Below are 14,948 nucleotides of genomic sequence, written 5' to 3' on the forward strand. Positions count from 1 at the left end.
TATAATCTACACTATCAACGCGATCATTCCTGCCAATCGCTAGACAAGTGCGGTTTCTTCTTGGAGGACTGAAAAATCGATGAACCGTGTCGTCAAACACCTGAAATCATCCATAACTCGAGTATCGAGTATCAAGAAATGTCGGATCAGAGTTTCAGGACACGATTCACCGTAATACGCCGACGAAATACGCGACACGAGGAGAAAAGTAAAACAAAACGTATAACAGTCGATACACAGAGGGTGGAGAGCACGGTTCCCTCCCGTGGGATACGCGTCAATCAACGTTCAGAAATGTTTCATCGTTGGAAACGTTTCGTCTTGATAGAATCATAACTTTCCTCCAGTACAACCAGGCGAACCTGATTTTACGAAAAATGATTCTACACTTTATTTGTGATACGTAAATTTATGCAAATGTCTCGCCGTATCGAGCTGTCTTTTTTCAAAGCTGCTATACAATCCGCGTTTTATAGCTATATTTTAGAATCCGCATCAATCAGTAACTGAAACTAGCATTAAGCAACATGTTCACTGTACCATGCGTTACATGGTGATGCATGGGCTCGACTTCCTGCACGAACGTCCATGCATCACATTTAATATTACAGGAACAGCTAATGTTACTTCTGCGGACGTACAAATAGCGACTGTGCTTGGCGTTGTTCAGCCTACATTTGCTCGAGTCGTTCAAATGCAAGTCCTGAAGGATCGTATAAATCTCGAAGAGGGCCTAACTAGTGTTATACGATATTCTAATCATGAATACGATAACGAAAAATTGAACTGTATCAGTCACAGATAGTAACTTAAAAAAGTAGACTTTGTTAATCACGAATAGCAATTGAATTAGCCAACTTAATTGATCTATGGGATCGCTATTAACTATAATACTTTAGAATCTCGAAGAGGGCCTAGCTAGTACTATGCGATATTCTAATCATGAATACAATAACGAAAAACTTAGCTGTATCAGTCACAGATAGTAACTTAAAAAAGTAGACTTTGTTAATCGCGAGTAGCAATTGAATTAGCCAACTTAATTGGTCTATGGGATCACTATTAACTATAATACTTTATAGCTAGTTAGAATCGCTCGTTTAATTTCCCAGGGGAAATCAGTATCTGTGTATCATCTTGTGCCTCAAAGCGCGACAGAATTCTCTTATAACATCGTACATGAATAAACACTTAGAATGGAGGCATTAGCGAAATGAGCCCTTTGCGTTCCACAGAAGAGAGAAACCTCAGAACGCTCGCTCGTAAAGCAAGCTGAGTTCTTCCAGTTCCTACTATCTAACAAATCTAACTGTGTTCGCAGGAAGTCGCATTGGGCAAACATTGTCCCTGGATGGTGTCGCATCCTTATGACTGGTTCTACCAAGCCCCAGCTATTTTGGTGCTGTGCGTGAACGTCGTCTTTCTGTTCATGATCATGTGGGTGAGTATGCACAGTAACTGGGAAAAATATTAGTACACCCTTGAATTCTCTCTGAAAAAGTCTCTAAATTCAAAATATTGCTTTTCCGCTACGATTACCCTTGCCAAAGTCTGCTTTACCTCTATAATAATCTACTATGAAAAGAAAGAGAGAATGAAAAGGTGCTATGTGTATAGTTTTTACTGTAAAGTATATGTTCTACGTGTACATAGCATTGTTTCGAATTGGAGCAGAAAAGAACATAGTGTGTTAAGAGAATTTCAAAGTCTTCGATGCGTGAATATTTTATACGCGCGTCCGTATCCACCTGAAGGACTTATCTGACACAATCCCCGCGGGCGAGAGACTTGGGCTACGCTCTGTTAGTTTCTCCGTGGAAAACTTCCGCAGGGACTATCGAATCGATCGCAGAATGCAAGCTCGAAGGATCACCGTTGTCGTGGATAAAACCTTTCCATCTAATCCTGCACAGAACTGGAAATACGTCTTACGGGCCACGGGGTATAGCACACAATGGAAGCTCGGCTATCCAAACAACGGATGCTCGAAGAGATGTGGCTCGCGTGGTTGCCAATATCTCTTGTTGCTCGTCGATATCGATACCTTGAAAAATACCTTAAAACGCGTCATCTTTTTTCAGGCGAACATAGAGTCGCTCGATCGTTGGAATAGCGTAGCGCCATGCTCAGTTCGGATAACCAGGATTCCACTCTGCGAGAGCGATATCAATGTCACTCTGTCCGCGACACTCTGCGAGCGCTCGAACATCGCTTTGAAATTCGTAGGATGGACAGTAGTGCTCTATGATCCTGGGTTCCGCCCGTTACAATGCCTGATACGTGCGCTCTGGTCTTCGCAATTGCGTCAGAGAAGATGGACCGATAGGAGCTGTGACCAAACCAGACCCGCGTTCCTTCCGCTAGTCAATTTTCCAGTTCTGCACGGTGTCAGCTATGCGGGATCGTGCCTCCCCCGTTCCCTCGTTATTCCACGATAATTACGCGTTCAAACGGTCAATATCTACTGCCAATAATTCAGAACTCTCAGTAGTATTTTCAACATACAACGCGCTTAATTATTAACAGAATACATTAATCGTTTGAACGTCTCCTGAGAGATATACAAATACGTATCAAGTGGTATACATAAATGATAACGTTGCACGGTACGTTAAGTGGTGCACATAAACGATAACGTTATGTAATATGTATCAAGTGGTAGATACATAAATGATAATACTCGAAACGCAACGATAAATGTGCCCAATGGTGTACACTGATAGTCCCGTCCTATTGTTAGGCCACCGTGGCGGAGTAACGGCGATGGGAAGACTTTTAAAGCTAACATAATAAAAGTGTACGCGCACAGTTTGTTGACTCAACGTTGTCACGGTGCCGGAGGAAATTAAAGCGAGCAGTTGGCTTGAAAAGTTAATGAGCGTGGACGGCGGAGGGCTATTCTGGTATTCCAGGACGGAGCTTTGATAGTATAATGACGAACTGTACAAAGCAGCTCGCTTTGAAACGAAATTTTTGGTCTCACCGCGCGCGCGGTTAATTGTGCGATGAAATTATTATTATACGCGGAATGAGGGTCGTTCGACGGGCATCGTAGCGAGCTTTGCGATGATTGATCCGTCGACGCGAGGGCAACAACGAGTTTGTATCGATTTCGAATCATGCTTTCTGCCTGTTAAATCGCTGCGACGATCCTTAAATTGCAGGTGCTGATTACGAAACTCTGGTCGGCGACTAACGCGGAAACGCAGCAATATCGGAAGGCGAGCAAGGCGTTGCTGGTGCTGATACCGCTTCTAGGAGTGACGTACGTCTTGGTGCTGACTGGACCCACGGAGGGTCAGGTTGCTAATGCATTCTCCTACACTCGCGCTGTGTTGCTTTCCTCCCAGGTAATGCAACAGGGGAAGGGTATCTCGTTACAAAAGCGTCGAGCAAAAGTTTCCAATTATAAAGAGATTCGTGACAAATTGCCTTTCGATGAAACATGCATGTGACGTGTCTTGCTTCAGGATTTTAGACTATCGTTGTTCAATTCCTTTTTTGAAAAATTAGCAGAGAGATTTTATACATGACATTTGATTAATACTCTTCCAATTAAATGTTCTAATTCATTTCAGCATCGATTACAGATGTAGGAATGAATATGCTACAACTCGTATGTAACAGACTTGTGACACTGTTATTAATTATATTCATTTGTACGACTGGAATACTAAATTATCTGCAAATTACATTCCACGGATTTTGTACCCATCTGTGTGTAACAAAACTTCGAGTAATGTTAATTGATTAATATTTACTGATTAATTAGTATTTATAATATTCATATGTTTAGTATATTGAATACTTATGATTTGCAGCGCTTTAGAATGATAGTTAGACAAAATGTTGATGACCTGTTGATATATTTCCAGGGGCTGTTCGTCGCGTTGTTCTATTGCTTTCTAAACACGGAAGTCCAAAACACGGTGAAACACCACATCGTACGATGGACCACGGCTCGCGATTTGGATACAGAAAGAAGGTATTATAACAATTGGTCTCCCCGTTCAAGAACAGAAAGTATAAGGTATTCTATTCCCTTACTCCGTAATAAATGGTGTAACAATCATTGAACTGTTTGACTGCTCGATTTTCGTTTTAGGAAGACTCATGCATTCCTTACGATTTGAAACAAAAAAAAAAAAAAAAAAGTAGAACAAACACTTGCGATACAAAATATAATTCTCTGATCTGGTTAAAAGAAAGTATAAAATCAGGATGGTTGAATAGGGATAATTCTCTGGTTCGAAATAAATACACGTGAACGATGTAACTTACATTGATCAGCTTTCTCGCAATCCTCGATTTTTGTTCCAAAAAAAAAAAAATAACGCCTGTATTTCCAAGAAACTGTGAACAAAAATGTTTTACCATTTTAGTGAATTCTAAGAACTTTTGTGCTTCGATTTGGCTAAAATCCTGACAGTATATTCCTTCTATATAAAAACGATATTTGCAAGAAAGATAATTTTTTGTATATTTTAATACTTTTATTGTAATTTATTTTATATTTGCCGCTTTAGAGGTAAGAGAGAGAGAGAAAGATATATAAGAAAGCTATAGGAAAGAGTGAGACAGATGCTATCCACTCTACTTTAGAACCCGTGGCGCCATCTCTGTGAAAAGTGCTCAAACTGGTCGCTCAGCGTTATCGACAGCGAAGTGAACTCCTCAAACACTAGCGCCATCTCTGAGGAAAGTATTGAAACTAATTCCCAGACTAGTTCAGCGCTTCTCCAACAGATGGCGCTAGTGTTTGGGGAGTTCACTTCGCTGTCGATAACGCTGAGCGACCAGTTTGAGCACTTTTCACAGAGATGGCGCCACGGGTTCTAGAAGAGGGTCCACTTCGTCTGTCTCACTCTTTCCTATGGCTTTCTTATATATCTTTCTCTCTCTTACCTCTAAAGCGGCAAATATAAAATAAATTACAATAAAACTATTGACATTTATATAAATATACATACAGTAAGAGCAAGGCGCAAGTAACATTACAGTGCTTTTACTGTGACAAAGTTGTGTTGTCGAGGTTGGAGAACTTTTTAGTTCCGTAACGTCACTACTTATTTTATCGACGTATTGTAAGATAAGATTACAGTACTATACTTATTATGTAAAGTTAAAACAGCGTGGGATATGATACTTAGAAATATTCCAGGTATTCGCATATTTTGTAGCTTCAGTTTAATGTAAATCCTTTTAAACTACTTGGATCTTAATTTTCAAGCCGCTGAAAATCCTTCTTGTGAAGATCGTTTTTATAGAAAATGAAGCTGTCCGCAAAATCTCAGCTAGAAAGACACTCATACATTCCTTAGGATTCTAGAGAAACGTGGAAAACGACATGTAACCGTATATCTAATTTGTCGTCCGTTTAGAAAGGTGCAGAGTCAGAATGATTAAAATGGGGACGATTTAGAATAGGTAATCGGTTTTGGATGCGTTAACGGTATGATTTACAGATTGTACTGCCCCCCGTCGAACCCATACAGGAAAAGGGACTCATCCGTAAGCGAGACGACCACCACGACCGTAATAGGATTAAACTCAACCACCACGTTCTTGGATAAATCGAAGAAGCCAATCTCAGAAGATCGGAACGAATAGGAACGATTTTTATCAGATTACCTCTGCGAAGGACCGATTAGAGTTGTTGTGTAACGAAGAATACGCTAAGCGTTTCTATTCCGCTCTGGATGTTGTTAAGCGAATCAAGATCTAAGAAATACGCGATACTTTTCTTTTCCAATATCTGATAAAGATGGAAACGAAACTTGGAGATTGAACATTGTTATTTTACAAGGGAAATGGTTTATTACGTTAGCATTTGTATTTATAGAGAGAAACATTAGTTATTCTGAATCTGATTAGCAACGAAAAGGAGTAATGAGTAAAAGATAAAATAATTGTACTTTTCATATCAAAAGTCTAAGCATGCTTTAATTCTCGTTGGAATTCATTTTTATTACATTCTTTTTCTTTTCTTTTTTGTTAATATACTGTTATAATTAATTCATGAATAATTATGTAAACTACTGCATTTCGATATAATGGGAATTCATTCGTTAATGTCTCTTAAAATACAATTTCTTTCTTTCATTTTTCTAACAGATAACAATCCATTTAGTCTCTCTTATATTCTTAAAAAATAAAGGGAGGAATAAAATAACGCTCCAATCAAACTATAATTACTTATGATAGACCCATTAGGCTTTAATTTTATAATCAACTCTCCCTCCTACGATGTTATGTATAAAATTATCATTAATTACGTCTGTTTTACAATTTTTATATCTCTGCAAAGAAATGCTAGACAGAAATAAAGCTACATCCTTGTGAAATAACAATTTCTAGACTTCCAAGAATCTTTCAGTTCATCAAATTCTTACAAGAACGTGTAACAAATATTTCTCAGATTTATAATACATTATCTAAGTAACAGTTTTCGCTTTCTCGCTGACTCTAAAGTTTTTAGAGAAAGAGAGAAAGAGAGAGAGAGAGAGAGAGAGAGAGACACGCTGGATACAGAGACTCAAATGTTTAATGCAACAATATGCTAATACTTTCGTGGGAATAATACATCGATTCGCCGTGAGGAATGGTTGGAGAAAATTAAAATAGATTCTAAGGTATTGCGTCAGTGGTTCAACATTTTATTTCGAATTACTATTTGCGATAGAAAAATGACGCCCTCTCATTCTCTCCCATTCATACATACGTTCATTCGCCCCCTGCTCACTTTCGCCACCCTCCTCATTCGTTTCCCTCGTCTTCCCTCTCATTTTTCTCTCTTTTAATTTCTTTAACTTCTCGTCTCGCGTGTCTGTCCCGCTCGAGAAACGCGAACCGCGTTCCTACCGGAGGAAAAATCGATTTCCTCGTATTTTAAACGCTACGACACCCGTCATCATACATCCACGAGCGGACTCCTGTAAAAGAGAAAGAGTTTGTCAGAATTTTTGTTCCGCCTATCCGAATCAAGAGTTTGCATCTTAACTCTCAAGTTAAACGGCTTATGCAGCTCTCCGTTCGGAGCAAAAGAAAAGTAGTAGAGTTGTAAGTTTATGCATGAAACTTATACATCGGTATCATATGTTCTGTGCAATGACATCTCTAATGCGAACTTAAAACAAAGAAAAAAAGAAGAGAAAAGAATTCTCGATTATCATAAAACAGAAAATATATACATATCTATGTATACAGCTGTCCTAAAAGGAAACTTGCTTGCTACGTTTAGTGCGCTGTTAAGTATTCAGGTTTACGTGTACGTGATTAACATTGAAAGGAATAAAACTCTGGCGAAGAGTTCTTTTAAGTTGTGAAGAGTCCTACTTTAGGGTCATCTACGTTTAATTATCTTTTTAGTGATCTATGTAAACGAAAGAGAAAAATAAAATTAACTGTAATTGTAATAGTTGTACAAGTACGAAAGTTGTGCTACAATTCGAATATAAGAAAGAAAGTGTATTTATTATTATAACAAACTGTTAATGGAAAACATTATTTATTTCGACTCCATTGCAAGCATTAAAGCTTTGTTGAGTATCGAAAATATATTGTAAATACGTATTAACAATCGCAATTAGCAATCGTAAAACCTTTGGGCATGACTATATACCCGACATTCGTGTACATATCGCTAAACTTTTCGTTTCATTGCTCTTCAATGATGTTAGAAACCACTATATCTTACATGTATTAAGATTTATAAAATGTGTGTTACACAGAATCGTACATGTATGCGTGTGCATATATGTATAAAAGTTTTTAGAACATTACAGTAATCGATATTATGTTAAAAACGATTAGTCTCGGCTACCTTCGGAGGTATATCATGTACATAAATATACGGTGAACATATATATGTGTAATATATATATGTACGACATAAAAAGAAAAAGAAAGTAATATTATGTCCAGAAGTAATACGTTACTCGAAGTTCAAGTATTGTCCAAAGATCCAAAATGATTACAATTAAGTAACTACGAGGTGAAAGACCGAAGAAATGGTACCTGATATGTCGTAAAACTTTATTTCGTCGTTCAAGTATAATTAAACGAGCTTATATTTTGTACAGATCGAAGTTTAGCACAAGTTAATCGATTAATAGTATTGAACTAGTTAAGAAAGTCAAAGAAAATGGAAATGCTACCGAAAAAAGCTATCGAACACGCTTAGTAACCATGGAGCGATGTATAATTTTTAAATTTACTGAGCAATATTCTGTGCATATACAACACATGCTACAATATAAAATTTGCAACGTGTATTCGCGACGATTTTCTTTAAACGAATAAACTCAGCGTCTTATCTTTTCTCTTTTTTTTTTTTAAAGTTTAAAATTGTCGCAATGTAAAATGATCGCATAAAATAGCGTGACGGATGAATGATCTTTGGACCTTAAATATTGCCCCACTAATAGCGCTATTACTTAATATTTATTTTACTATGCAGCTGCCGACCCGTGAATGTTGTTTATTTAAATAATTTTTTATGTACAAATTTGTATAGAGGCAAATTAGAAAGATATCGTGAATAGTAGGCGTTACTCCAATGTGTCGTCGTTTTCAACTACCATTATTAACGTACGCCTGTTACGGACATAACACAGTTGTATCAAGACAGTCGTAGTCTTATCTTGAACTAAATTGGACTAAATTGTTTCGCGGTGATAAATTCATCCGATAGAAAGGATTAAATGCCGTCTATCACCAGCTACAAATAAGCAACTGATAAAGAACTCGGTTTCCTTTTCAGCAGAGAGAAATTCTTATCAAATTGATTCATTAAAACACGCGTTACTATTAGATTACTGAAGAGAAGACTAGTTTGCAGTCACGATTTTTTTTCTACTCCTCAACGAAATCAATAAAGAATAAATCTCAAATAAAATGTACTACGTAAGCAAGGAAACGTAATCCTATGCATGGAATGTTCGTAAACGAAAAAGCACAATGTATTCGAAAAAATAAAAAAAAAATAATGAGAAAAACGGTACTATTATTGAGATTACGAACCTTATTATGTATGAATTATTCTTTGTTCTTTTCTTTACATTCAATATTAATTTAATATTACATTAACAACTGCTGTACTGTTCATATTGTTACCGTGTCCACGTTTATGTAAGACCTAACAATACTTTGTACAAATTTTATGATACAAATATATTACGACAATTCAGTTTATATACCATACAACGTTATACTTTTAGTATTACATCTTCCACGAATTGAACCTTTGTTTCTTGTACAAGACAGAATGATCTTATTAGTACGGTAGTGTCTGATAAAAAGAACCTGACTGCTTCCGAAATCAAGGATTTTTGTTTGTTTGTTTGTTTGTTTGTTTCTTTCCGCATGGTACTGGGAAAATAGAAATCTACACACTTATGCACCTCCATCAACAAACATACTTCACACCTATTCACTTTGAAGGTATTAACCTCGAAGTATCCTCGTGGTTCTGGTACTTTGGTTTTCCGTGAGTGAACGGCAAATATCTGTATTTGATCATATGCTGCAAAGGGAATTCAAGGACAATTAATTCGCATGCTCACTCGACATTACGATCGTAATACTTAAATAAGTGGAAAAATTGTTTAGTACGAATGTATTTGTTATCATAAACGAGATAAATAAAAAATAAAAGACTAGATAGACTTTTAACGATAGTATGTACAGTAAAGTATTTTAGTAATCAATTTATGATGATCATTTACCTTTATTTGACGCTTCATAGTAATGCAAAATAGCGTTATGAAATACATAACAAGTATGGGCCAGAATACTGGTATATTGAAGCAATCAAACATAGTACATATCATAGCAATCACCGTAGACCGCATCACAGAATACCAAAATTTAAATTCAGGCAATCTCCTAATAAATGGCCTAAATTCGTCGTTAGATCTCGTAGGTAATTCTGGTCCATCATCGCCATCTATTAAGAAATTTCTGTTAGAAATGTGTTTTGAAAATGAATTTGGAATTCTTTCACAGTAGATTACATATATTCTTTAAGGAATTGGATCTATAAAAAATAAGATAGAAAGCATACTAACATTGTATTGAAAATAAAATAAATAAGCACCTCGGTTTAACAATTTTTTCATTTATAAAATAATGCTATTAATGTCCAAACTTCCATGCATAGGATTGAACATAAATAACTGTTTCCAGATCTTGCCTATTAACAATACTATTTACAAATACATACCATCAAAATCCATTGCAGGATCAATTTTAGGAGTAAGAAATGCTATGAACAAATTTAGATAATATATTCCTAGTCCATATGTGACAATGTACCACCCCTGAAAATAAAAATACGCGAGAGAGAATATACCTAAACTAATATTTAGAGTAACTTTTGGCTAACATTTTTCAAATAACCGTAGTGACTTACTTGTGACAGAAATATACGCAAGATAAAAACAAATATTAGCAAAAAAGCAAATGTCCATCTTGATATTACATGAGGGGTCCACAGATCCAAATATCTTTGATACAACTGTAACGCGAATATATAGAAAAATTAATATATAAGCAACAAACTATAACTGTAAAACTAAGAAATAAAATACAAGCACGCACTTGTGATATTCTTCCTATTGCTTGACTGAAAACATTTCGTCTTGCAGGACCACCAAGATGCTCATCTTGCATCATTTTACCTTTCTATAAAATAAAATTTGCATATTAACCACATTATTATTTATACTATTTGCAAATATGCATGTTTGTTATAAAGTTTCCAGTGAAGTTGCTATCGTATCACTATTTTGCAAACTAGTTTAACACACAAGTTTCTAGCAATATTTTCTCTTTATCTTGCAAGTATCGATACAAGAATTAGTTATGTTTTATTTATTTTATTATTTATTATATTACATACTGGATTATTGTTTAAGAAATATAAATAAATTTTGATTCTGTTGGTTAGATGCGTCAACTGGGACAGTAAATATACTTATTGCGCGTACGATCAAACATATTTTCACAAATAAATTTAATAAAAACGAAGAACGCGTGTTTCGAGATAGACGAGGAAAATTGTACGGGTTCCAAGAGAGAAGAAACAGAATCGCAACGGAAAATACTTGTTGAGTGCTCGAACATATTGCAATCTCTTTACAAAAAAAAAGAGAACTTGATAGTTAAAAGAGATCGCTCACATATCGAATAGAATAAAACTAATTATTGAGACGAACTCAAGATCGATGGAACAGAAGACTTTCCAGGGAACAGTTCGATCGTATCCTCGTAGACGACACCTCGAGATACAAGCAACATCTCACATCTACGTTTATCAATTGTGATGATACATATTTCTCATGAGATCACCGACGTTCCTTCAAAAAATTAATGGCACCGTCACGAGTTCCCAATAGCGAAGGATAAACTGAACGGTAGTGCACATAACCTCTTCGTCTGACGATCGCCACAGGATCGATTGTGAATCGCGCAGAGCGGCAAAATAAATGAAATTTACCTAAGGTATTTTGTACGTTTCCAGCCAATCTTCACGATTAAACTCGCTGTTTATGTGGTTAAAAAAAAATAACACGTCACAACATTAATGGTATACTATGATCGAACGTACTATAGAAATCGCAATGCAAGGTGCTTAAACCTATGTCCCTAATATTGGCCAATAGAGCGGACGATCAACAAATCTGATTCTTATGTAACGAATACTACAATCTACATCGATTCGCATAAGTGGCTACGCGTACGCATTAAAGGTGCTGATAAAAATGTTTTGGAACGCATAGTCGCGACCGCGACACGCGTTAACACTTTCCATTAAACGTACATCGAGCAACTTGTTATTATTAAGTATATAATTAAGTCTATTCGCTTTATTAATAAAGTAAACTTTATTAACGAATTGTTAATGGAACTAGAGTTGCAGTAGTCACCGCATTATTGAAGGGGATATTTCAACAGTACCTTAATGCTGTAACAAGAACTTGATAACGAGATTTTGAAAAATTAAGGGGTAAAAACTTTCTTACTTAAAAAGTCTCTTAACAACTGCGATATTTCCAATGTTTATCGAATATTTTTGCATTACTGTGCATATATTTAGGATAAATATCGGAAATACAGTATAATAATTGAGATGTATTTCAAGTACCATTACTTTTCGTTAAACGTAAATGTACAAACGTGTAGAAATTGATATTTCAAATTTATTATAGATGTAAAATTATATTTGCAACGTTATTTTTAGTTTGCTTATCTTGAATACGAATACAGTGCGAAAGAGAGGAAACGAGAAATGAAAATTTTTTAATTAATATCTTATCACAATATTTCTTCACTGCAGTGAATATTTGTGTAAACATTTATCTCCCTTCGCGCACCACATACAAAAACAGACGCACACGCGTACATATAACGTAAATACAGACAACGGTTAACTTAAAAAAAGAAAAGGAAAAAGTCGTTTTAAATTGAAAACTGTCAAACGATGATGCCTTTTCGAACGAAACTATCTACTGAACGTTAAAATTTTTATTTTTAGAATAGGAGACTGTGAAACTGACAAAAGCGCGGCGCCATATTGCGTGCTTGTGTTTGGTTACTGTTCTGGCGCGTGGTCGAGAATTGTTATATTTAATTAATTACCATGTCCGATAATCAGGTGAGCTTCCTTATTTTACCATATATAACGTTAATAAACATCTCGCGTGATAAGTACAGCGTAACATTCGAATGTTCAATTGTATTTCGAATCTAATCGGCTCTAACCTTGCGTATTAGGAACAAAAACCCGAAGCCGGCCCAGGCGACGCGAATTCTGAATACATCAAGCTTAAAGTCGTTGGGAATGTAAGAAAGCCACAAGTTTATTTTTACTCGTTCACGTTTCCCTTCTGTAACGCTTAATGACCGGCTTCATCATTTCGTGTTTTTTTTAGGACAGTAATGAAATCCACTTTAGGGTAAAGATGACCACTCAAATGGGTAAACTCAAGAAATCGTACAGTGATCGTGTGGTTAGTTCGTTTTTCAAAATAAACGTTCCATTTGAATGACATTGATAAGTTCTGGCAATACACTATTTAGAGCAATCCATTCTAAGAGTTTATGCTAAGGTTCATGTTTCATTTTTTCTAAGGACATGGTAACTTAATGTAATAATACGCGTTGAAGCATAAATTTAAAATATGACTTTATGTAATCATCGAAATCGAAGGATATGTTAGCTTTCAACGTATTACTCTAACAGCTACATACAAATGTTCTAAAGTATGTTTGAACTTTGAGAAATAACAAATTTATCCATGTGTTGCTTTATATCTTTTCTTTCATTATTTATTTTTCGTTGCAAAAATGTTTGATGCAGTTTAATTTTTCTGCACCTTAAAATCATAAGTTTCGGATGTAATGCATATTATTCTTTATTCTTTTAAGTATAATGATTTAAGCGTATTTCAATTTTTACTTAGGGTGTCCCTATGACGTCGCTCAGGTTTCTGTTTGATGGGAAAAGAATTAATGACGATGAAACACCAAAGCAGGTCAGTTTCAGTTCAAAACATTAAAATTAAGTACTATAGAAGTAAATGTGATTATGTTCTTTCTGAAATCCAAGCATACAACGACGAGTATAATGGTATTGAACTTATTTTTCAGTTGGAAATGGAAAACGATGATGTTATCGAAGTATACCAAGAACAAACAGGTGGTCGCTACTGAAGAAATTAAATCTATTCAGTTTTCAATATCTTTTAAAGTGAAAGTGACTATCGTAAAGAAATGGACAAGTTTATCAGTATATATATATGTATGTTTAAAAAAAATATGTAATTTGGTTTTTTTACGTAACATTTTGATGTGCTATTCTACATTCCTGTAACGTGGCGAGTTTAAGGACCATTGACAGTCAGTTTCAGTTACAATGTATACCATAGATCCAGCAAAAAAGAAAACAAAAAGTATCATGCCTTAAATGCCGTGAGTTTTGTCTGTTGATAATGTTTGGCAATATATCTGCATTTTACGGATATTTGAATTCAGAATCTTAGATCGTGAGAGTCTCGAAAAAAATGTTTAGTTCTATTATTCAAACGCGGTAAATATTATATAATGTGAACATGATTTAAACAAAAATTGTTGCGTTTAAAGGTTCGTCTATAATAAAAGAAATAATTGTAATATTTCTCCTTAGACTTTTCAATGTAATTGTAATGGTAACAAAGCTATTTTTTACTTCAAAAGGTATACATTACTGGTACGAAACGAAAAATTGATTTTCCTCTTTTTTTTGACGATCGCAAAAGTAATCAATTCGATGTAAGTAATGTGGATGCTTCTGGAGAACTTCGTATTGTAGACATCCCCTTTTATCGCTTATAATCAAAGCATCCACTAGACACAATAACGAAGATGCACGTCGTTACATAAGATAAAGCTAACACCTACATAGTGTTCTATTTTATATAACATTCTGATCCTTTCGAAAACTGATTGAGTTTCATTAAAATTGAAAATAGGATCGACAACCTGTAAATCTGTACAATTTTTATCGCGCGTTTATAGTTCTCAAGTTCGAAGTATTATAATTGTATCTAAGCATCCTCATTACCAAATATTCCAATGATTTAACGGGGAAAATTTTTTACAAATTGTAATAAAATTTATTCTTGTACAGATAAGTAATATAGTTTTTGTTTTCATTACTAACGTATAAACATCGATCGGTATTTTTCTTTCGTTGTTATTTTCGAACGATGTTCTTTTTTTCTCTTTTCTAAATAATACAATACACGCATATGCATTAAATTCTTAAATAATAAACGATTTAAATATAAATATGTTTATAGTTAGAGGTAATAAGTAAATATAACAATTATATATACTTTTACTAGTTGCGTACTATTACAAAATGTAGAACATGTTGGTTGATAGGGAAAATTAATTAATGATAAAAA

General features: G+C 35.1%; 3 protein-coding genes across 7 annotated transcripts in view; 2 read left to right on the plus strand and 1 right to left on the minus strand.

Annotated features, from left to right (window-relative positions):
• Dh44-r1 (Diuretic hormone 44 receptor 1) overlaps positions 1 to 5,678 on the plus strand; it is a 48,737-nt gene extending 43,059 nt beyond the window's left edge. The window contains exons 7-10 of one of the 4 annotated variants that reach the window (XM_076899371.1): positions 1,322 to 1,441; positions 3,165 to 3,350; positions 3,876 to 4,030; positions 5,466 to 5,678. In XM_076899371.1, coding sequence (XP_076755486.1) covers positions 1,322 to 1,441; positions 3,165 to 3,350; positions 3,876 to 4,030; positions 5,466 to 5,610 — 606 coding nt within the window. In that variant the 3' untranslated portion in view covers positions 5,611 to 5,678. Of the gene's footprint in view, positions 1 to 1,321; positions 1,442 to 3,164; positions 3,351 to 3,875; positions 4,031 to 4,105; positions 4,464 to 5,465 lie in introns of those variants that run through there. The other 3 variants (XM_076899372.1, XM_076899374.1, XM_076899373.1) reach the window with 3 other exon arrangements.
• A 957-nt stretch (positions 5,679 to 6,635) lies between these two features.
• LOC143426158 (protein RER1) lies at positions 6,636 to 11,675 on the minus strand. The gene is made up of 7 exons (XM_076899376.1): positions 11,498 to 11,675; positions 10,600 to 10,683; positions 10,412 to 10,516; positions 10,223 to 10,319; positions 9,726 to 9,946; positions 9,450 to 9,523; positions 6,636 to 6,932 (listed from the first exon to the last, which is right to left on the minus strand). The coding sequence occupies exons 2-7, from the start codon at positions 10,672 to 10,674 to the stop codon at positions 6,911 to 6,913; spliced, it is 594 nt and encodes a 197-aa protein (XP_076755491.1). The 5' UTR covers positions 10,675 to 10,683; positions 11,498 to 11,675; the 3' UTR covers positions 6,636 to 6,910.
• Positions 11,676 to 12,504: 829 nt separating this feature from the next.
• On the plus strand, positions 12,505 to 14,696 carry LOC143426082 (small ubiquitin-related modifier). 2 transcript variants are annotated; one of them, XM_076899211.1, is made up of 5 exons: positions 12,505 to 12,655; positions 12,775 to 12,843; positions 12,933 to 13,010; positions 13,464 to 13,535; positions 13,651 to 13,842. In XM_076899211.1, exons 1-5 carry the CDS (start codon positions 12,641 to 12,643, stop codon positions 13,711 to 13,713), a joined length of 297 nt encoding a protein of 98 aa, XP_076755326.1. In that variant the 5' UTR covers positions 12,505 to 12,640; the 3' UTR covers positions 13,714 to 13,842. The 2 variants fall into 2 exon arrangements, with proteins under 2 accessions (XP_076755326.1, XP_076755327.1); XM_076899212.1 differs by lacking the exon at positions 12,505 to 12,655 and having other exon boundaries at positions 12,790 to 12,843; positions 12,938 to 13,010; positions 13,651 to 14,696.
• The last annotated feature ends 252 nt before the right edge of the window (positions 14,697 to 14,948 follow it).

The sequence above is a fragment of the Xylocopa sonorina genome, chromosome 8 (assembly GCF_050948175.1).
Source record: "Xylocopa sonorina isolate GNS202 chromosome 8, iyXylSono1_principal, whole genome shotgun sequence".
Classification (NCBI taxonomy): domain Eukaryota; kingdom Metazoa; phylum Arthropoda; class Insecta; order Hymenoptera; family Apidae; genus Xylocopa; species Xylocopa sonorina.